Source organism: Alosa pseudoharengus, unplaced genomic scaffold (genome assembly GCF_046254945.1).
Source record: "Alosa pseudoharengus isolate Yale_2024_CS ecotype anadromous, Long Island Sound unplaced genomic scaffold, YU_APseudo_1.1 YU_APseudo_1.1_scf_21, whole genome shotgun sequence".
NCBI lineage: Eukaryota > Metazoa > Chordata > Actinopteri > Clupeiformes > Clupeidae > Alosa > Alosa pseudoharengus.
Window position 1 is genome coordinate 34,164,673 of NW_027468674.1, and position 21,762 is coordinate 34,186,434.

A 21,762-nucleotide genomic window follows, 5' to 3' on the forward strand; every position below is an offset into this window, starting at 1 on the left:
TCACTTATGTCTATCAGATGTGTCATTTGCTGCAGTACCTGTGTGACTGTCAGGTACGTCACCGGATTGAGGCTGTGGTAGGCTTCTCTGATGATTTTGTGGCAAACCTGCAAGACAATCAGCGTTTCCGGTACAACGAAGTCATGCAAGCGCTGAACATGTCAGCCGCTCTTACAGCTCGAAAGACCAAAGAGTTTCGCTCACCTCCCCAGGAACAGGTATGCATCTCTTAGCATGACATGACGCCATTAAAGGTTATGTGACTGCTGAAATGTGACTGCTGATGACGCCATTTAAGGTTATGTGACTGTTGGTGAATGGGTTTACTTGGTCTTTTCTCAGATAAACATGCTGCTAGGCTTCAAAGATGAAAAGCAGGATTGTCCCTGCCCTGATGAAATCAGAGGGCAGTTGTTGGACTTCCACCAAGACTTAATGACTCACTGCGGTACACACACATCTGCATGTGTAAACATTTACACACACACGCACACACACACATTTTATGTACTTCATTTGATTTCAAATTACAAGTCATTTCATTAAATTCTCTGTGAAGTTCAAGTAGTTTAACATTTCATAATGGGTGTTATAGTGCAAGGGTGCCAACATTAAGATGCCAAAAACTAGAACAAATGTGTCCACAAGTCAGCAGTCGGTCACACACACACACACACACACACACACACACACACACACACACACACACACAGCGTAGGGGAAGGAAAGGGAAGGAGTGGTTAAAGGCCATACAAACTAGTGAATAAAAATGTATTATCTCCTAATCTCTCTAATATCTCTTTTTATGAGACTTTATATAAGGATATTTACATATACATACAGATTAAATGCATGTTTATATTGACAATTTATTTGATTTGATTTATGTGTTAATTCAGAAGTGATATGAGAGAAGTATCATATCTCCTATATTTAATGTGGTAACAGGAATCGAGCTGGATGATGAGAAGCTTGGTGAAGTGGATGGAGATTTCACAATACGCGGTCGACTGATGTCCCTGGTGGAAAAAGTGAATTACTTGAAAAAGAAAATGTCTGATCTGCCTAAGAAAAAAAAAGTCAAGAAACCAAGTATGTGGAGCCCCCTTATAATCTGATCCTAATCACATACAGTAAGATAATTATGTATCCCAATTCTCAGCCATATTCAGATTGTGTGGCTTCTTAACTTTACAGTTATCCCACTGGATTGTTAGAATATAAGAAAAGAAAATCGGTAACACTTTATTTTAAGGGGTCCTTGTTCCAGTATTTTAAGGGCTCCTTGTTCCTCTTGACACCCTAACATTAAAGGAATACACCGATTTCTTGGGACTTTATTCACAGTATTCCCCAGAGTTAGATAAGTTGATACATAACCTTCTCATCTCTGTGCATATACAGTACTGTACATACATGGAACTATGTTTTCATTCAGGCAAAGCACTGCTCCTTTGGGTTAGAAGAAGTAACACTGGAGCTTTGCAGGTGCTGCCTGTATGTATACGCTTACAAAAAGTGGCTGTGTCTCATTTGACATTGTTATTTGTATACGATGTAACTATACAAATCACAGCATGTAATAAATGTAGGAGTTCTTTTGTCACTATTGGGAGGTGTAGGCTATTGGAGCCGGCCACTTCAAGGCACCTGTGCTAAGCTAGGCTAGTGGTGGGTGCGTCAGACCGAGTAACTGCATGCAGGGAAATGAGAAGATAAGAATGTATTGACTTATCTAACTCTGGGGAATATGGTGAATAAGCTACGTATAGTCCCAAAAAAAACATATTCCTATGTTAGGGTGTCAAGTGTCCCAAATTTCAGGCCATAGCCACTTTTTTCTTTCCCCAAATAGAGAGTATTGAATCAAGCACTTCTTGTTGCATGTGTACTGATGATCTGTAGGTACACATTAATATATTATGTATGGACAACATAAATAAAATAAAGTGTTACCAGAAAATCATGTAATCACTCCATACATTACATGTAAATAAACTACCTGAAGCTGAATAGCAGTAAGACTGAGCTGTTAGTGGTTGAAAGGCGCTCTAAATAAAATGTATTATTATTATTAAATATATGTGTATATGTACCAGTACATGTATGAATTACAAAATGGCTGGGGTCTGTACACTAGATGTTTTTTTTGTTTTTTTTTTTGCATCATGCAAATATTGGCAAATGGCTATTCTCTTTCTCCAACACATAGTACAATTTTCTTGGCAGGCACTCTTCAGCAGCTTATCTCTGAGACTATGGTGCGCTGGGCACAGGAATGTGTTATTGAGGACCCAGAGCTCGTCAGAGCAATGTTTGTGCTCTTGCATCGTCAGTATGACGGTATAGGGGGACAAGTACGTGCCTTGCCCAAGACCTACACCATCAATACTGTGTCTGTGGAGGACACCATCAACCTGCTGGCCTCTCTAGGCCAAATACGCTCACTACTCAGTGTCAGGATGGGTCGTGAAGAGGAGAAACTCATGATACGGGGCCTGGGGTAAATACTATCGCTTTGCCTAGAATATCTTCATCTTATGCTCTTCCCATCTTTTCCAAATACCACTGTGCATTATAGAGATGAACATGTGATCTGGCTGATGTGAATCTGTGTTGTCCTGCAGAGATATTATGAACAACAAAGTTTTCTATCAACATCCAAATCTAATGAGGGCCTTGGGCATGCATGAGACTGTGATGGAGGTCATGGTGAATGTTTTGGGTGGTGGAGAATCAAAGGTAATGACTTTTGAGTTTTGTAGGCAGCCACATTTGTGATTATCTTACTTAAATTTGAATTTTCAACTCATTTTACTCTGACTGGAAATATTGGTTTACTCCTAAGCAGAATGCCAAATTAGGGAATGCTCAGTGAAGATTTCTCTGAGATTATTACTTTGTTGCATTCACAACTTTTTCTTTTTCAAATGTTTCATTTACTGGTAAGAGCAGCCTAAGTAATTTTATTCATATTTGTTGTTTCTATCAAGGAAATTACTTTTCCTAAGATGGTGGCCAACTGCTGTCGTTTTCTTTGCTACTTCTGCCGCATCAGTAGACAAAACCAAAAAGCGATGTTTGATCACCTCAGTTACTTGCTTGAGAACAGCAGTGTGGGACTTGGTAAGTCTTTTAATTGCTTATTCTTTGAGGATACCTACAGTACAACCTACATGTTCTCTATCTCTCACACACACACAGACACACATACTCACACACTACAGGGATGTAGTAGAGGCTAAATGCACTGAATTTCAGAATGCCTAAATGCCTGAATTTCAGAAATAGCTTTTATGCACCTCTAAATTGCGTTTATCCACCTCTAAATTGCGTCTATCCACCTCTAAATTGTGTTTATCCACATTTACATAGCCTACCATTCTTAAACAATTCTAAATTAAGCTTATGTCATTTTCCAAATGTCTCATATTGTTAGTTTCATATTGTTGAACCTGGCCTGCGCAACACAGTTCATCCATATGCTGCATTATGGTGTCAGTGACCAATCATCTTGTGGCAGTCAGCATGAACACATTATAGATTAGTCACACCGCATGTCATGTAGGCTAAACCAGTTTGGAAAATGAATGGATTTTTAAAATAATATACACCGGTTTCTGAAGTGTCAAGACCGCATCCCTCCTACTGATTATGCCAGAAAACGGCCTCGACTACAAGCCCAAAGTGAGTGAGCCCCAGAAACAATACAAAACTTCACGTTTTTGAGATTAATTTGGTGAGGAGTAGATTCATGCCACTGAGTCAACAAGGCACGGCGTTGACATTATAAGGTTACTTCAGACACAAAGTTGCAAAGTTGCCCTTTTTGAAATGCTACTGGCACAGAGATGTGTACAGTATTAGGTCAATTAACTTAAAGGTGTAGGTAGATAATTTTTTTCATTATTTCATGATGTAGTCTGTCTGTAAGATTTCATATTTCTTACTTTTTATGGTGATTGGGCCATTCAGACATACGTACATCCTGACATTTTTGTTCTCTCTTTATTATGATTTATAAACTTTATAGACTTCAACCATATTTATTCCTTCTGGAGTTAACAATGAACTTATATTAATGAAGGAATTTAATACTGATTGTGTCGCCTATGAGGAAACCCCAACCTACCATCAACTGGTAGCCTATAGTGATGTGGTCAGGATACACACCGATATACCGTGGTCCTCCTTACCGGTGACCGTGTCGTGGTCTGCTTGATCACAGAATTTATAGTTTATCCACCTCTATTTTTTACCACTACACCCCGGTACACACACACATTGAAATGTTGCAATAAAATGTGCTACTGAACAAAATAGCATATTTGTGAAAGAATGGTCACGTGTCCATTGATTAAATGCAGTATTGTATGATTTCTTACACAGACAAGAGTCTGTTTTTTTCTGAAAAAGAGGGCATTCAGGCTACTGGCAGCGCGTGTTGTACCATGAAACAGGGCCTTTACGGATCCCGGTTACAACATTTGCAATTGTGAATGGTGGTTGCATCTTGTGTCATGATAAATATGCTTGTTGTTGATTGGCCTCTTATGGAAATACCCAACCTATAGCACACCTATAACATGCTTTCTGTATATCTGAAGAAAATTGTTGATAAATGTAGTGATTTTTGTATTGCTCATGCTCCAGTCATTGTGTGTGTGTGTGTGTGTGTGTGTCGGTTTCTGCTTCAGCCTCTCCTTCTATGCGGGGTTCAACTCCTCTGGATGTGGCTGCTGCCTCAGTGATGGATAACAATGAGCTTGCTTTGGCCCTTAGGGAACCAGACCTGGAGAAAGTAAGTTTGTCTTTCTTTCAAAGTAGGGAAAACTTTTATTTAGGCCAAACAGTACATATAGCAGCTATATTTCAGACTTAAACGTCTCAAGAGAGTTGGGATGTTCACCTTGAAAGCAGCACAATGTGATCAAGCCTTTGGTATTTAGAGGATGCTCTTCAAAGCACTGCAGTCAATGCACCAGTATACATATCATTACCTGAATTATGCTTGTAACACTCAATAACAAATATTTGCACAAATTATGTGGTAATTTGTCATTGTACCCCTACTTTTGAAGGTCAACAGATTACATATTATGCCACTTCAAACTAATAAAGATTCTCCTGTCAAGTGAAGGCATAAATAGTGCCTTGACTAGGACATTGTATAATATATTTAATTTTTTGTAGGTTTGAAGGTTAAATGAAAATGAAGGTTACTCCATTCAACTAAACCTTATAAACTATATATACACATGTATATAATAATAATAATAATAATAATAATAATAATAATAATACATTTACTTTGTAAGTGCCCTTCAAGTCACTCTAGGACACTGTACAATTAAAAGGTTATGGATGTTATAGAACAAGAATACACAGACACAGGGCAAAGTGGAAAGAAGACATTGTGAAAAAATAAACTGACTTATAAACTTAAACAACAACATTAAAGCAACACCAAAGAACTTTTCCTCTGTCACACGCACGCTATTTGTTTATCCAGCAACGGCTTTGCAAATAACGATGTCCATAGACAAGATAGAATATGTTGCATGATTTTATGAAAGTATGATGTATTGCGATATCATGCAAGTCAAATTTGTAGTTTCTTATGTCTCATTCCATCGAACTACAGATCCGCTACCCGATCTGGCAAACTTAAATAGTGCGGTTATAGCCGATAGAGGCCCGCGAAGCGAATGCAGAAGTGCCGTTCACCCTGTTATGAGTTGATGAACCACGGAAACAATTTTGGAAACATTATTTTAAGGTACAAAAAACTAAATTTGGTGTTGCTTTAATAGTCTTGATTCTTTCTAGATCATTCCCCAATATCAAGCTAACTGCTGTGGACAGAAGGACAGAGTTTAATGGGTTATTACATAGATTTCTAAAACAGGCTGACTTGTGGTGATGTATTTAATTAAAAAAAGTATTCAACAGACAGTGATGATGCAGTGTGTATAATAATGTGTGCATGTGCCACTCCAGGTGGTGCAGTATTTGGCCGGCTGTGGACTCCAGAGTTGCATGATGTTAGTCTCTAAAGGCTATCCTGACATTGGCTGGAACCCTGTTGAAGGAGAGCGTTACTTGGACTTTCTGCGGTTTGCGGTCTTTTGCAATGGTGATTGATCTTACAGTACATGTAAATAGATAGAGGTCAAATATGGATGTGTTATATGGATTTATTTCCAGTTAGAAACCTGGTAATGACATTCTCTACCATTTCCCAGCTTTAACCTTGCTCTTCTGATGCATACTTAGTCAACGTTATATTTAAGATAGCTGCCCTGGGTCTAATTCTAAAGTGAATGTTGTGGAGTGAATGCTTTCGTGTTGAATGTTTCTCCATAGGAGAGAGTGTTGAGGAGAATGCTAATGTGGTTGTGAGGCTCCTGATTCGGCGACCTGAATGTTTCGGTCCTGCCTTAAGAGGGGAGGGCGGGAATGGCCTTCTGGCTGCCATGGAAGAGGCCATCAATTTCTCAGAAGACCCTTGTAGGGATGGACCCTCACCCATCGCTGAAGCTAGCAGAACACTGTATGTTCAGGCATTTTTTTTTTTTTAACTACTCTTTTTTGACATCAACATTCTAACCTGCCACCGTGGTCTCATATAATTAATCAAGATGTTTTACCAGTGCCACAAGAATATATCTTATCCTCTTCCACTCTGAGCAGTTCTTTTATCCCTCTGCAGGAGTGATTCTCTGGAGGATGAGGAAGATGACACCATCCACATGGGCAATGCCATCATGACATTTTACTCCGCCCTCATTGACCTGCTGGGACGCTGTGCTCCAGAGATGCATGTAAGGGTGATGCAGCTCATTCTGCAACCCATTTAGGCATGCCTCAAATTTCTCTACATTCATTCAGAATTTAGGTAACAGGGGAGGGTTCCATTTCCTGCCTGTTGTAGTAAACTAGTGTAGAGTAGAAGTAGTGTAATAATATTAACAATGTGATGAGTGATATACATGTGCTTACAAAAATGTAGCGGAAAAGTGTAGCGGAATGGATATCATTCAAGTAGATATGCTGTTTTCCTAAACTTATGTGAATAATAAAGAGACCTGATATTGATACTTGACTAGGAAGAGGGGTGTATGGTACCAATAGTTGACCTCAGCACATATGCTGGTTAGGAATAAAACCTAAGAGTTGATGTTTCTTTTTCAGCTGATCCATGCTGGGAAGGGCGAAGCCATTCGGATCAGGGCAATTCTGCGCTCTTTAATTCCCATTGAGGACCTTGAGGGTGTCATCAGTATCCCATTTCGTATGCCTACTTTGGCGAAAGGTGAGTCTTTGTGTTGATAAAGACTAAGTACCTCATTCAAGTTATTGAGGTGTTCTAAATAACAGAACCAATATATGATAAAGATTCAAAAAGTGAATTTACCATATATTCTAGATTCATTAGATATAAAGTGAAATATTTCAAGCCATTATCTTAATCTTGATGATTACGGCTTACAGCTCATGAAAACCAAAAATCAGTTTCTTAACATATTAAAATAAAAATATTATATTTGGTTCAGTAAACACAATCACAATCATGGGAAATACTGCTGAACTGATAGTTGTCCAGAAGACTCTCATTGACATCCTCCACAGAATGTCATTGCTGAAAGTGTTCAGAGTGCTGTATCAAAGCATATTCATGGGAAATTGACTGGAAGTGAAAAGTGTGGTTGGAAAAGGTGTGCAACAAGGATGACCGCAGCCTTGAGAGAATTGTCATTAAAAGCCCATTCAAGAACTTGGGGGAACTTCACAAGGAGTGGACTGAGGCTGGAGTCTGCGTTAAGAGCCAGCATGCAGAGACGTGTCCAGGAAATGGGCTACAAGTAGCACATTCCTAGTGTCAAGCCACTCCTGAATCAAAGACCAGGTTAGAGCATCTTATCTGGGCTAAGAAGTGACAGAACTAGACCGTTGCTCAGTGGTCCAAACTCCTCTTTTCACATAAAAACAAAATGTGCATCTCATTTGGATATCGGGGTCCAACCAATGTCTCAATAGTCTAGAGGAAGAGTGGAGTTCAGTTTGATGTTTCCACGGTTAGTGATGTTCTGGGGTGCAATGTCATCTGGTGGTTATGGTTATGGTTATGGATTTAGCAGACGCCTTTGTCCAAAGCGACACATAAATACAAAACAACATAATAATATTTAAAATTGAACAGGGAACAGATTAAAATGTAGGTCAAATATAGTAAGGAGAATAGTTGTAGTACACAATAGTATCAATTCAATCAATAGCCTAATAATGGTGGTGTTGGTCCACTCTGTTTTAGCAAGTCCAGAGTCAATGCAGCCTTCTACCAGGAGATTTTAGAGCACTACATGCTTCCATCTGCTGACAAGCTTTATGGAGATGCTGATTTCCTTTTCCAGCAGAACTCGGCACCTGCCCACTGTGCCAAAACTGCTAGTAACTGGTTTGCTTACCATGGTATTACTGTGCTTGACTGGCCAGACAACTTGTCTGGTCTAAATTGGCCAGATTGCCTCCATACCACGCCACATTGATGCAATAATTTGTGCAAAAGCAGCCCGAGCAACTATTGAGTTTATAATCTATTTTAGATTAGTCAAATTAGTCAGATTAGTCCATTTCTTTTCAAAAGGTCACCATTTCTGTATTATAACCTCTTTATTCTAATATTTTGAGATACTGATGTTTGGTTTTCATGAGCTGTCAGCCGTAATCATCAAGATTAAAACAAAAATGGCTTGATATATTTAACTTTATATCTAATGAACTTTTTCACGATATTCTTTTTTTTTTTTTTTTTTTTCTTTATTATCATTATTTCAGTTCAACCTGGATATGGCAAGTTGTCCATTTCAAGAAGACATTCTTACATTAAACATATTGACAACACTAACAAACACTGACAAAAAAAATAAAATAAAAATGAGAAACTAAAAAAATTAATTAAAATATAAAATCATAATAAGGAAGACAATAAGGACAAGTATACAAAAAAAAAAAATCACACAAAAAGGAGAAGGGAAGGGAGTGACCACTGTCTACAGAACCATCACTGTAGTAAGGTTAACACTGCTGCCTTATACATTACGGTGCTTGTATACACCACCACAAATGAAAAAAATAAAATATAAAGCATGTCTCTGCTCATTCTACTGGGAGTCAGGCAATGTGATTTGTTCCCTAACATAGTCTAAGAAAGGTGCCCATATTTTATTGTACTTATTTGCTGATCCTTTCAAAGAGTATCTAATTCTTTCAAGTTTAAGAAAATAAAGAGTATCTTTGATCCAGTGTGTAAATGTTGGGGGTTTGCTGTCTTTCCATTTGATCAAAATCAGCCTTCTAGCAACGAGGGTGAGGAAGGCAACGCTATCAGACTGTGCCTTAGTTAGCTTACTGGACTCGAGCATAATACCAAATAACCCAGTAACAGAACATGGTGAGACCGATTGACCCAGGAAGCCTGAAATAGTGTTAAAGATAGAAGTCCAGTAGTAGTCCAGCTTTGAGCAAGACCAGAACATGTGGGTATGTGATGCCGGGTGGCTTTTACATCGATCACATAGTGGATCTACATCCGAGAACCTTTTGGATAATCTGAGTTTAGTCCAATGTATGCGATGTACAATCTTAAATTGTAATAGTCCATGCCTTGCACAGATTGATGAGTTATGTACTCTGCCTAAGGTGGCCTCCCAAGATGCCTCGGGGATAGGCTCCCCCAGCTCCCCTTCCCACTGAGATTTTACATCAGAAAGAGTAGAGTGTGAGAGTGCCATCAGTTTGCTATATATGGCTGATATAATTCCCTTAAATGATGGAGGTTGATCAAGTATATGATCATAGGGGGTGCATTGGGGTTGATTTGGAAATGCTGAGGATATATTCCTAGTGAAGTCACGAATTTGAAGAAAACGAAAAAAGTGGCTTTTTGGGATATTGAAGTTATCGCACAAATGTTGAAAGGAGACAAAAGTTCCATTATGATAGAGATTATAGAATTGTTTAATACCTGCGTTGCTCCAAATAAGAAAGGCCTTATCCATTACGGATGGTTTGAAGTAATGATTAGCATGGACAGGAGACTTAAATGAAAAAGACTGCCATCCAAAGTGCTTTCTTAGCTGATTCCATATTTTCAGGGTGGATCTAACTAAAACGTTTGTTGTGTGAGCCGCAAAGGACGAGGAGAGAGGGGCGTAAACAAGAGCAGCCAGTGAAGATGATCGACAAGAATGGGATTCAATAGATTGCCAAGACAGAGCATCTGCTCCAGGGTCCTCAAATAACCAGTGTATTATGGAGCGAGTGTTACAGGCCCAGTAGTAAAACAAGAAATCAGGGAGAGCCATGCCACCGGAGCACTTGGGTCGAAATGAGCCACATGACTGGGGGTCTTTACCTTTCTTTAGTATTAATGAGATGGAGGCTTCACATAGTGTTTTGGGCAGATGGCCTGATTCAAATGATTCATTGTACATGTTTAATAATAAAGGTACCAATTCCGTAGAGAATTTTTTATAAAATTCAACCGGAAATCCGTCGGGGCCTGGGCTTTTGTTACTTTGCAGGGCAAATATTGCATGTGCTACCTCAGCAGGAGATATGGGGCTGTCTAGAGACTGTACTGTGGCTGGTTTAACCTGGGGGAGAGAGATATCGGCAAAGAACTGTTCCATCTCATGGAGGGTGCATGTTTGTTCAGAGGTATATAAAGATATATAATAGTCCCTAAATGCTATATTAATTTCTAGATGGTCCCGGGTTAGACCGTCCTGTGTTGTAATTTCAGGGATGACATTACAAGCAGAGGACTGTCTAAGCTGATGAGCCAGGATTCGATGTGCTTTTTCGCCAAACTCATAGTGAGAATGCTTGGATTTTAGCAATAGTTTCTCTATGTCTTGAGATGTGAATGAGTCGAATTCTGTCTGTAGAAGAAGGCGTTCTTTCAAAAGGTCGGATGATGGGGCATTGGCGAGCTGACTATCAATTTGAGAGATTTTATTAGTAAGCTGATTTAATGTTTGTTCACGCTGCTTCTTAGCAAAGGATGACGAAGATATTAACTGACCCCTCATGTATGCTTTGAAAGCTTCCCAGACTGTCTTGTGGGATACACCAGGAAGAGAGTTAGTCTTGATATAAACATCAATGTTGGTGGCAATAAACTGGACCATATCCTCAGCTGAGAGCATATTGGTATTAAACCTCCACCGTGGACGAATGAGGGGCATAGGTTTAAATTCCAATGTGAGAGAAAGTGGCGAGTGATCAGAGATGACAATTGCTTTGTATGAACAATCCCTAACTAATGGCAGAAGCCTTTTGTCTAACAAAACATAGTCTATACGAGAAAAGGTTTGGTGAACATGAGAGAAGAAAGAGTAGGACCTTGTATATGGGTTGAGGGTACGCCATACATCAGTCATTCCATAGTCTTTGAGGAAGTTGTTAATCACCTTGGCAGATCTAGATGTGGCTATTTGTCTCTGGGATGACCTGTCCAGCGTTGGGTTTAGGCAAATGTTAAAGTCCCCTCCAATGATCAGATAATGAGAGTCAAGATTTGGGATAGATGAGAGAAATCTAACAAAAAAACCTTCATCATCATAGTTAGGAGTATAGAGGTTGGCCAACACCACAGGAGTATTAAACAGGGTTCCAGTCACAATAACGTATATACTGTATTTGCCGAAAGGATATATAGTTATAATGGAGACAGCATACAAAAACATAGAAAGATTCACGTGGCCACAACACACAAGGGAGGTAAGAAACAAAACATTCATAAAACACATAAAAGCATATTACTACATGTACCCCATAGCGCCCACCCACCCATACACCCCCCCAACATGGGTGTGAACTCCCTTTATACCACAACATAGAAAGCTTCAGCTTTATCGCTGCTTAACTACAGATCAGCGAATAATTCAAACCGTAAAACAAAAAATCAGTCAAAATTCAGGTGAAAAGGGAAATGAATGACTGCAAAGACCACTACATGACTAATTCTATTATAGGAAAAATACAAGTGAAGGAGTAGGCTAGGCTAACCCTATCCCTCAAGTTATTAACGCGAACAAAATAGCTATGAGAAAATGTGGCTTATGGTTACCATATTTTAGGAAAACGGGTGCTAATTATAAATGTAGTAGAGATTGTTTTAACCTTAAAGTTCTGAAGCCACCCAAAGCCAGCGTTTAATCTGGGTCCGGAATATCCAAAGACGTGGTCGATTTGATGTAGTCCATTGCCTTCTGTGGATCGATCCGTAAAACGGTGCTCAGTCCCACCCGGTAGCGTGATTCTGAATGTGGCGGGATGTCTGAAGCCAAACCGAGCACCCGATATATTCTGGAGCGCCTTCCTCGTTTCGTTGAACGCAGCCCTTCTCTTAGCCTCGGCAGCCGTGAAGTCTGCGAAGATGTGCACCTGTTTATCCTGATGTAGAAGTCGTCCTTTCTCTCGAGCCAGGCGGAGAATCTGTTCTTTAACATGAAAGAAGTGAATCCTCAGTATAAACGGTCTGGGTGGTTGCCCCTGCCTGGGCTTGGGTAGAGCTAATCGGTGAGCTCGGTCAAGAAGTGGCTTTTCGTCGAGATTCAACAGGTCCTTAAGGAGGCTGGAGATATACTGAGTCGGTGCATTACCCTCCTCTCCTTCAGCAATGCCGATTATCCGCAGATTATTCCTCCTCGACCTGCTTTCTAGATCCTCGCATTTATTTTGAAGCGCGAGGACCTCCTTTTTTAGAGCTGACACCGTTACTTCCATTTCAACTATGGTATCGCTAGTTTTAGTGGCTGAATCCTCCACAGCAGCTATCCTCTCCTCCTGAAGATTGATGGTCTGTTGTATGGCTCCCGCTGTTGTTCGTAACTCCGACTTGACAGCTGCGACATCAGCTTGGAGGCCCTTGACCGCAGATTCAATGGTGTTACAAATGTTTGCTTTTAATGACATCATATCACGGAGCATAGTCGCAGTTACCTCCTCTTCATCGCTAGCATGAGCCATTTGGCTAGCAGATGCTGTAGCCCGCTGCTTCGACTTGGTGGATTTGCCTGAACCCGACATGTCTGGCGCTCTAACGTGATATTGCTACAACCTTGAGATACTTAAATAAAGGTCCCACAACTGATTCCCGAGAAAAATTAAGGCTAAATGGTCTTTTTAATCGATTGAAATTTCACCTGTTGGGAGCTGCCAAGTTTCACGTCTGCATCCTACTTGCTCAGCAGCGCCCCCCTTTTTCACGATATTCTAATTCTTCTGAGACCCACCTGTATATTAAGATATTGGGTGTATTTGTAATAGTTTTTGGGTCCTGCTTTATATTTTGCAGATATTGACATGACTTTACTGTGAAATTTTACTTCCAGATGGATCAGTTGTTGAGCCTGACATGTCAGCAGGCTTCTGTCCTGACCACAAGGCAGCCATGGTTCTTTTCTTGGATCGGGTCTATGGGATTGAGGATCAGAACTTCCTGCTACATCTCTTGGAAGTGGGCTTCCTGCCTGACCTTCGTGCAGCGGCTTCACTTGACACAGTGCGTTTTTTTGTTATACTTAATTGTAACTTACTTTAAAGGTCCACAAGGCACTGTCATCCATGAATCCTCTCTTTGCTTCATTAAATTAGTTTCTCTCTCATTCATCCAGTCTAATGCTCCTGTATTCTCTTGCAGCCAGCCCTGAGTGCTACAGATATGGCCCTAGCCTTGAACCGCTACCTGTGCACAGCTGTGCTGCCTTTGCTTACTAAATGTGCCCCACTGTTTGCTGGCACTGAGCCTTTTGCCTCGCTCATTGACTCTCTGTTGCACACTGTGTACCGCCTGTCAAAGGGCTGCTGCCTGACTAAGGCCCAGAGGGATGCCATAGAGGAGTGCTTGCTAGCTGTGTGTGGGTGAGTTCAGTTTACTGTAATACCATCTATGTAACATGCCACCACATTAGTGATACATTAATATGCTGATATACAGTATTTTAACATGTTTTAATTTCATATGAGATAATGCCTTCATGCATCTTTTGGTTTATGTCTGCTTTAGGGCAACTAATGATTATTTAGGGCAACTAACAATTATTTCCATTGTCAATCAATCTGTTGATTTTCTTGATTAATCTACTAAATTAATGTCAGAAAATGTTGAAAAATGTTGATTATTGTTCCCCAAAGTGTAAGATGATGTCCCAAAGTGTCTTGTTTTTGGTCACACCCCAAATATATTCAGTGTTTTACTGTCAAAGAGGAGTAAAGAAAGCTTATTAAAATATAAGATGCTTGCTAGAAATATGATTAATTGTATGGGTGATTTGTAAAAAATTAGAAGCTAGCTAGAATCACTCATGTGATAAATCAATTCTGAAAATAGTCTGCCAAAATTGAAAACAGATCAGTTAATCAATTAGTTGTTGCAATTCTTTTTATGAAATATTAATGTTTTGTTCTTATATTGAAATGATTATTGAGGGGATTATCCAGATGTAATTATCTAAACTGATATCATTTTGATCAGTTAGCAACAGTCTTATTTTAGCATCACCTTTTCCTGGCCTCTGGGTATGTGGCCCTGCTGCTGCCTCTGTGATTACTACTTTTAGATACATGCTATTACGTGTAAGTCTTTGCCTGAAGTGTGTCCCTCTTGACATGGCCAAGACCAAGCTTGACTTATGTATGAACAACTACAGTGTAGTTTAGAGTCATGGCTTGAAGTCAAAGTAGGTGCTACACATTGTTGGTGATTGGAGGATGTTTCCCCCCTTTACTGTGCAGCACTTTGGGTACCTAGATGAAGCTAAATGGAACCCTTTGTTGTGTTTGTAATATTACCATTCAAAATATAAAAACCCAGAATCCTTATCTTTTATATCCACTTAATGAAAGTTTCCCTTCATTGTGTGTGTGTGTGTGTGTGTGTGTGTGTGTGTGTGTGTGTGTGTGTGTGTGTGTGTGTGTGTGTAGGAAACTGAGGCCCTCCATGATGCAACATTTGCTCAGAAGGCTGGTATTTGATGTCCCCCTGCTGAATGAACACACTAAAATGCCCCTTAAGGTAAGAGAGTCCGGTAACACTTTCTATCACTATACGCATTTAGCAAAGCAAAGTAGTTATGATGCATCATAAAATTGACAAGTGAGTAGGCAGATCTTGACATATTTATAATGCATTATTCAGATTAAAATTATAATCATTCATAATTAGCTGTCATAATGCATCATGAAGTTGGTTATGACGACTTGTGAATACATATAGATGGTAATAATGAGCATTACAATGCTTTATAGACACCTTATAAAACATTATGAATGCATTCATAGGGTGTTATTAATACAACCTTCATAGAAAGTGTTACCGAGAGTCCTGAAAGTAATTGTGGTGAATAATTACTTAATATTAATCTTAGACTGGCAAAACTCAGGAATCAAGTTTATTCTGTTACAAGCAGAGAGGGTAAAAAAATGGTCTATTGTCTATGTAGGCCTAGCCCAGGCCATGGCACAAGGCCATGGCCTCTGTTGGATCACCCTCTCTCTCTCAGTTATCCATGTTCTAAAAATCCAAAATCTGACAAACCTTTCAGTTTAGTTACTTTTAAATGCTTTAAACAAAGAAGAAAATGGCGCCAAAAACAAGCCCACTTGGTTGGTTCTCCACTTGGTATCTGACACACCTACTCACACCCACTTCACACCTATCCATTCTTATCAGAATAGCATGAGGAGAGATATCATATATGTAAGGGATAATGTATAGAACGCCGGTCATTATGTGGAAAATAAGTCCCGACAGGGCGAACTGGACCCCGACGCGCCAGCGGAGGGGTCTTGTTTCGCCCTGAAGGGACTTATTTTCCCATAATGACCGGCGTTCTATACATTACCCCGCTTATTACACTGCTACTTGCCAAAACGAAAAAATAAACTCCATGATATGTCTCTTTACACTTATTTGTTACCGTTTCGTCGTGGCTTTTGCTGAGAAACAAATAGTTCGCAACACACGCTGAACTTGAATCAAACATTCTTTAGAACACAGCTGATCAACCGTCTGCTTTCACTTTTGAATGAAGTTCCAAGCGCAAACTCCGTTGCCATTGACAGCGGTCATTCTTGTTTTCAGAGGTCCTTTCCCAAGAAATAATGACCGCTAGAACTTTCGGAAATCCCATTGTGAAGAGCCGTATAATAAATCAGAAATATCACTTGTAGAATGTTCCAAACATTCTCACAATCAAATCATTACAATCCTTGTACTGAGACTATCAGAATGATACCAAACATGAATACATTTACATTTCATGACACATGGATACATTATATCAAGGTAATATCCTTTGTCCTGTGTAACTGATAGGCCTTGAACCAGCACATTAGCATTCCATTGGGGGAGGGGATGGTGTCTTTGTTTAAAACCAAGAAGGGTTACATGGCTAACTAAAAGTAGTCTTGAAGTTAAATTATTATCCATTTTAACCATAAATGTATTGCTATCAGTCCCAAGTTCTCCTCAACATGTTTTGCCTTTTACGTTAGCACTGGCATTGAATAATAAGAAACTAATGAAAGAGTGGCTTTGATTGTGATCTCCAGCTGTTGACCAACCACTATGAGCGTTGCTGGAAGTACTATTGCCTGTCTGGAGGCTGGGGTAGCTTTGGAGCTGCCTCTGATGAAGAGCTACATCTCTCCAGGAAGCTGTTCTGGGGGATTTTTGATGCGTTGTCAAGGAAGGTAAAACAATACATTTAATTGCAGGCCCTTGGAGAACATGAGATGTTTAATGGAGATGCTAGACTTGTGTTTACATTTCCCCTCACTGTTCACAGCTCATTGGTGTGTGTTTTGCTACATTACTGGTCAAACGTTTTGAAACACCTTCTCTTTTAGGTGTTATGTAGTAAGCAAAAAAGTTCCCATACAACACGTATGGCAACTCATTCAGGTCTGTTAGAAAACCATTCCCAGTGTCTAACGTGGTCTAAGGTGGTTGAGGGAATGGCAAGAGTGAAATGCTGTCATCATAGCAAAAGTTGGCTGCTTTGAAGAGCCTAAAATAAAAAAAACATGTAAACAAACAGCTTTGTTTACTCTTTTTTTTGTTTACTACATTACCCTTATCCCACATCCGTTAATTCATAGTTTTCAGTTTTGCTCTACAATGTAACAATAGTAAACATTGTTATAGTAGTAAAAGCCATAAAAGAGTAGGTGTTTCAAAACTTTTGACTTAAGCTAAGTTTTCTGTAAAAGGGGTGGTGCTCTTAGTGTTTATATACCTGTGCACTGGCTTTGGTGTGATCCTCAGAAGTACGAACACGAGCTGTTCAAGCTGGCGTTGCCCTGCCTAAGTGCTGTGGCCGGAGCCTTGCCACCAGACTACATGGAATCTAATTATGTGGCCATGATGGAGAAGCAGTCCTCGATGGATGCAGAGGGAAACTTCAACCCCCAGCCAGTCGATACTTCAAAGTCTGTCTGTTTGTCATTAAAAACTAGTTTAATTCTTTACATACTATGCTTGCCATTTTGAAGTAATGCTTATTCTTCCACACAGTGTGGTTATCCCTGAAAAACTGGATAATTTCATCATCAAATTTGCTGAGCATTCTCACGAGAGGTGGTCTATGGATAAGGTATTTTCATCTTTTTTGGAGAGTGAAGTGGTGTGGTTTGGATAAGAAACAAATCATCAGCTTATGCCATTTTCTCTCAGCTTACCAAAGGCTGGGTACATGGTGACCAGCTCTGTGAATTCACCAAGACACACCCCCTTCTAAAACCATACAAAAGCTTGTCAGAGAAGGTGAGGCTCTTCCTGTATACTTTTTAAAAATGTCCGCTGTTTTGACCAAGGGTTTTATAGGGTATGTAGTCATGGGTTGACTATATAATGTGCCATTGATATGTTTTCATTTAAATAGTGATCTAAATCCCTGTTCCCAGTGTTTCATTAAAAAAGGAAGATATAATGTTGAGTGTTGCTAACAGCCCTTACACAGTCAACAGTACAGTACCCATGATACTTACAGTACCCATGAATACATTATGCCAAATCTTCTATATTGTAACTGCCCTGATATCTATTATTGTTTTACTAGGACAAAGAGATTTATCGGGGTCCCATAAAGGAATCCCTAAAAACCATCCTGGCATGGGGCTGGCTCATTGAGAGGACTCGAGAGGGTGACACAGCTAGCCTTCACAACCGCACACGCCGGATATCTTTATCAAGTCAGGTGACCAAAGAGAAAACTCTAATGATTTATTCCTTAATTATATATAATTGTGTCACCATTTGGCAACAGGGTTGTTGTACTTGCATCTGGGCCTATTGCCCCAACCTTTCTATATGCATGATGGTGCCTTAGTTAAGAGTATCTTTTCTTTGTTCTAAACATGTTTAATAAGTACTGGTAACCTGGGATGGATTACTGAACGGGCCTACCGGACCCAGGGTGCCCTAAAGCTCAAGCCTCTGTTTTGAGGTCACTACTATGTTCTCCACCCCTGATATCTGTGTGATAACAATGCTTTGTAATCAGCATCTTTTTGCACAGCAAGATGCCTAAAATCTGTTGATGGTTTGGTGATGTGTAGGTCTCAATCTATCCATTTCTTTTCACAAAACTCGCCAGAAATCTTCATTTAAAGGAACACGCCACCCAATGTCAGTAGTAATATGTTCTTACCTTAACTTTCACGAGTTGAGTCATACCTCTCCCGTGTCCGTACGTGCACTCAAACGCTCTGGTGCGCGGCTGGACTGTGTTAGCATGTTGCTATGCTAGTGGGCTTTGACGGCAACTAAGGGTAGAAGTAATCAAAAACATCCACGTTTTACCGACTTAAATACAGTTGCACGAGTAGTTGATAGAAATGCTACGGCCACGCAACATGAAACGTGGCGATTTTCCAAGCGAATAAACCGGAGAACTACAATGTGTGGCGCAATAGCACTTGGGAGTACTTCGACCTAGCGTAGTAGTATTGTTAACACCTAATTGTAGATCCTATCCACCACAGAGTTTAGAATCCATGCTGGATCGACCCTCAGCCTCTCCCTCCCCTCTGAGCGAGAGAGGCACACACACTAGAGATGCGCTGATGGGCTATTATTTCAACCATAACTGCATAGCAAAACTTATCATCCATCAGCCATCCATCAACACCAAAGTTATTTGACCAATTTTCGAAATGGCACCCGCCCACCATCCGCTGGTTGTTTTAATGTAGGGGAGAACTGGTACAACAGCGGTACAAATGTAACAGTGTTTTATTCTCAAGATATGGTGTAGCTACGGAAACGTAAACAGACACATATCATGTAATTATGTATAATCTTACAGCCATCCAAATATGAATGGTCTACTATAAATACGACCAGAGATTAAGCAAAAAGGTGCAAAATTCAAGCATTGCGATTTTTTATTTATTTTTAACCGCAACTGTTTGTTTAAGTTTGCTTTGTGAAATTTGAGCGTGTGGACTTCAATCACATGTCATTCATACACTCTAAAAAATGCTGGGTTGAAAACAACCCAAACTGGGTTGTTTTCAACCCAGCCGCTGAGTAAAATGTGGTCCAACACAGCATTGGGTTATCTTAACCAAGCAAATTGGGTTACTAAATTTAACCCAACAACTGGGTTGAAATTTAACCAATATGTTGGGTTATGTTGACACAACTGTTTAGTTAAAGTTACGTAATGTTTGGGTTATGTAACCAAATCCCCCAAAAACTACTGGTTGATTTTTAAAATACTCTGCTTGTACAAACTTTTAATAACTCAAAGTTTGTATTTACTTACTTGAAAGTCACACCTTCTGTTAACAGCTTTGGGCCTGATATAGACAGTCTAGATATTAAATGGCCATCAAAAGCCATGCAATGAAATAAAACAGACATAATTATTTATTTGATAGTTTTCTTTATTTTTGAATAGTTTGCCTAGTATAAAATGCATGATACTTCCATGAAGGCAGGCAGATTCCAAAGTCCGTTTTGGGGGTCAGTCCTGTCAATCAAAGAAAAAAAGAGTGCATTTTAATCACTGTTAGCCTACAAAACTTTATAGCAAGACGTGCATGAACCATTACCAGTGAATGATGTTGACAGACATAAAAATCCACCAGGAGACAAATTATTAGTGCAACACACTCGGAAACTATGACCACCTAATTTGGAGTTGTTTTAAACATAATACCTGTAATATAAAACGTGCGTTTATGTCAGATGAGCTAACATTACCATTAGCCTAACATTAGGCTGACAGTCAGCAGTGCTAACGTTAGCCAGCTATGTTAACACATTCAGTTAGTGAATCCAAGTTAATGTTACCACCAAGAACCACCCAGTAAGTTACATGGCTATGAGGCTACCTTGAATGATTTAATAAGATGTTGTTTGGCATGATTATTATCGTAAGTTACGTGTGTTGTGAAGAGACTACTTCGACTGTGTTAGCTAGTTGACAAACGTTAGCCACGAAGCATATTTAATTAGCATAACGTTTCCAAGTCTGCTAACGTTACCTACCAGCTGTTGGTATGCTAATTGTAGTTCGTTGTAAAAGTTTGTTTTGTTTCTGTTCAGCAGTTCCTACCCAGTGAATACAGAACTATGTTTTTATGAGTCTGTCTTTGTGTAGATTTAACATTAACAGTAGCTAATATTAGCTGGAATGAATGACACCTGCTAACCTGCTTGAAGCTGAACGAAATGGCAGGCAGAATATTCCTTGATACCAGGAAGGGTATGTCTCTGGGTGGACTTTTAAAATCCGTCTGGATAAAAATAAATAAATAAAAGCAGATACATACCTTCCGAAATCACCTGATTTCCATTGCATGTTCACAGCTGCTGGACTGGACGGTTGAGAGAATATGCCTGCCTGCCTGCCGATTTTTTCTCTCTCAACCTTCAAATAACTATGCAGCTGTGTTGAAGTCACCCTGGTGCTGGGTAGTGTACTCCACCTCAGGTGGGGGACAGGAGGGAGCACAGCCCTAAACTATCAACCCAGCAGTGATAAACTATCAACCCAGCAAGCTGGGTTACAGAAATGACCCAATATGAGTAAAAACAACCAAACAAAATGACCCAACAGCCTCGACCCAGCGTTTGGGTTGAAAAAATAACCCAGCAATTTTTAGAGTGTATCTTCAGTCCCTCTGTTTCAAGTTAACATGAGTCCTATTTGATTTATGTAGTCACAGCACATGCAATTAAATGAAAATAAAAACATGACCTGTGCGGGTCAGTTGTAACACCAGTCTCTATGGCAAAATGAACTGATTTTATCGCGAATGCACGAACATTCTCATTGCGAGTTATGGATTATGATTTTTGTGCCGCCATCACCCAATTAAAGTTAACACAGCAACTTGAAATATCACTGTTGGACCAAATGCTTCAGACATGTAGGCCTAAGAAATAAGCAGTTTATCAACTACTGGTTTTATCAAGTGGATATGGCCAAAATAAGCATATTTAGGCCTAAAGGTTATTGTGAGCTAGCATAACACCGTAATATGGTCTGCAATGGCTAATCAATAATGCAATAAATTAGCTTTAACAGTCATACATTTGGACTTTTTTTCTTGATTATATATGAAAACAGATGCTCTTTGTTTAACCCAGCACTGTTTTGTGTTAAAATATGATATAGGATTCACGATTTTAGCACTGTTACATTCATGACGCTACTGTTACAACTGTACCGCACTTTT

General features: G+C 39.7%; 1 protein-coding gene across 1 annotated transcript in view; it reads left to right on the plus strand.

Moving 5' to 3' along the window:
* Nucleotides 1-21,762, plus strand: part of ryr2a (ryanodine receptor 2a (cardiac)) — a 142,614-nt gene that overhangs the window by 62,631 nt on the left and 58,221 nt on the right. The window contains exons 38-56 of the mRNA XM_076298837.1: nt 18-218; nt 343-448; nt 949-1,092; nt 2,230-2,503; nt 2,628-2,742; nt 2,994-3,126; nt 4,698-4,801; nt 6,001-6,136; nt 6,367-6,553; nt 6,713-6,824; nt 7,195-7,315; nt 13,404-13,573; nt 13,712-13,932; nt 14,995-15,085; nt 16,624-16,764; nt 17,339-17,502; nt 17,588-17,666; nt 17,747-17,836; nt 18,132-18,269. Of these exons, the coding sequence (XP_076154952.1) occupies nt 18-218; nt 343-448; nt 949-1,092; nt 2,230-2,503; nt 2,628-2,742; nt 2,994-3,126; nt 4,698-4,801; nt 6,001-6,136; nt 6,367-6,553; nt 6,713-6,824; nt 7,195-7,315; nt 13,404-13,573; nt 13,712-13,932; nt 14,995-15,085; nt 16,624-16,764; nt 17,339-17,502; nt 17,588-17,666; nt 17,747-17,836; nt 18,132-18,269 (2,727 nt within the window). The remainder of the gene's footprint in view (nt 1-17; nt 219-342; nt 449-948; nt 1,093-2,229; nt 2,504-2,627; nt 2,743-2,993; nt 3,127-4,697; nt 4,802-6,000; nt 6,137-6,366; nt 6,554-6,712; nt 6,825-7,194; nt 7,316-13,403; nt 13,574-13,711; nt 13,933-14,994; nt 15,086-16,623; nt 16,765-17,338; nt 17,503-17,587; nt 17,667-17,746; nt 17,837-18,131; nt 18,270-21,762) is intronic.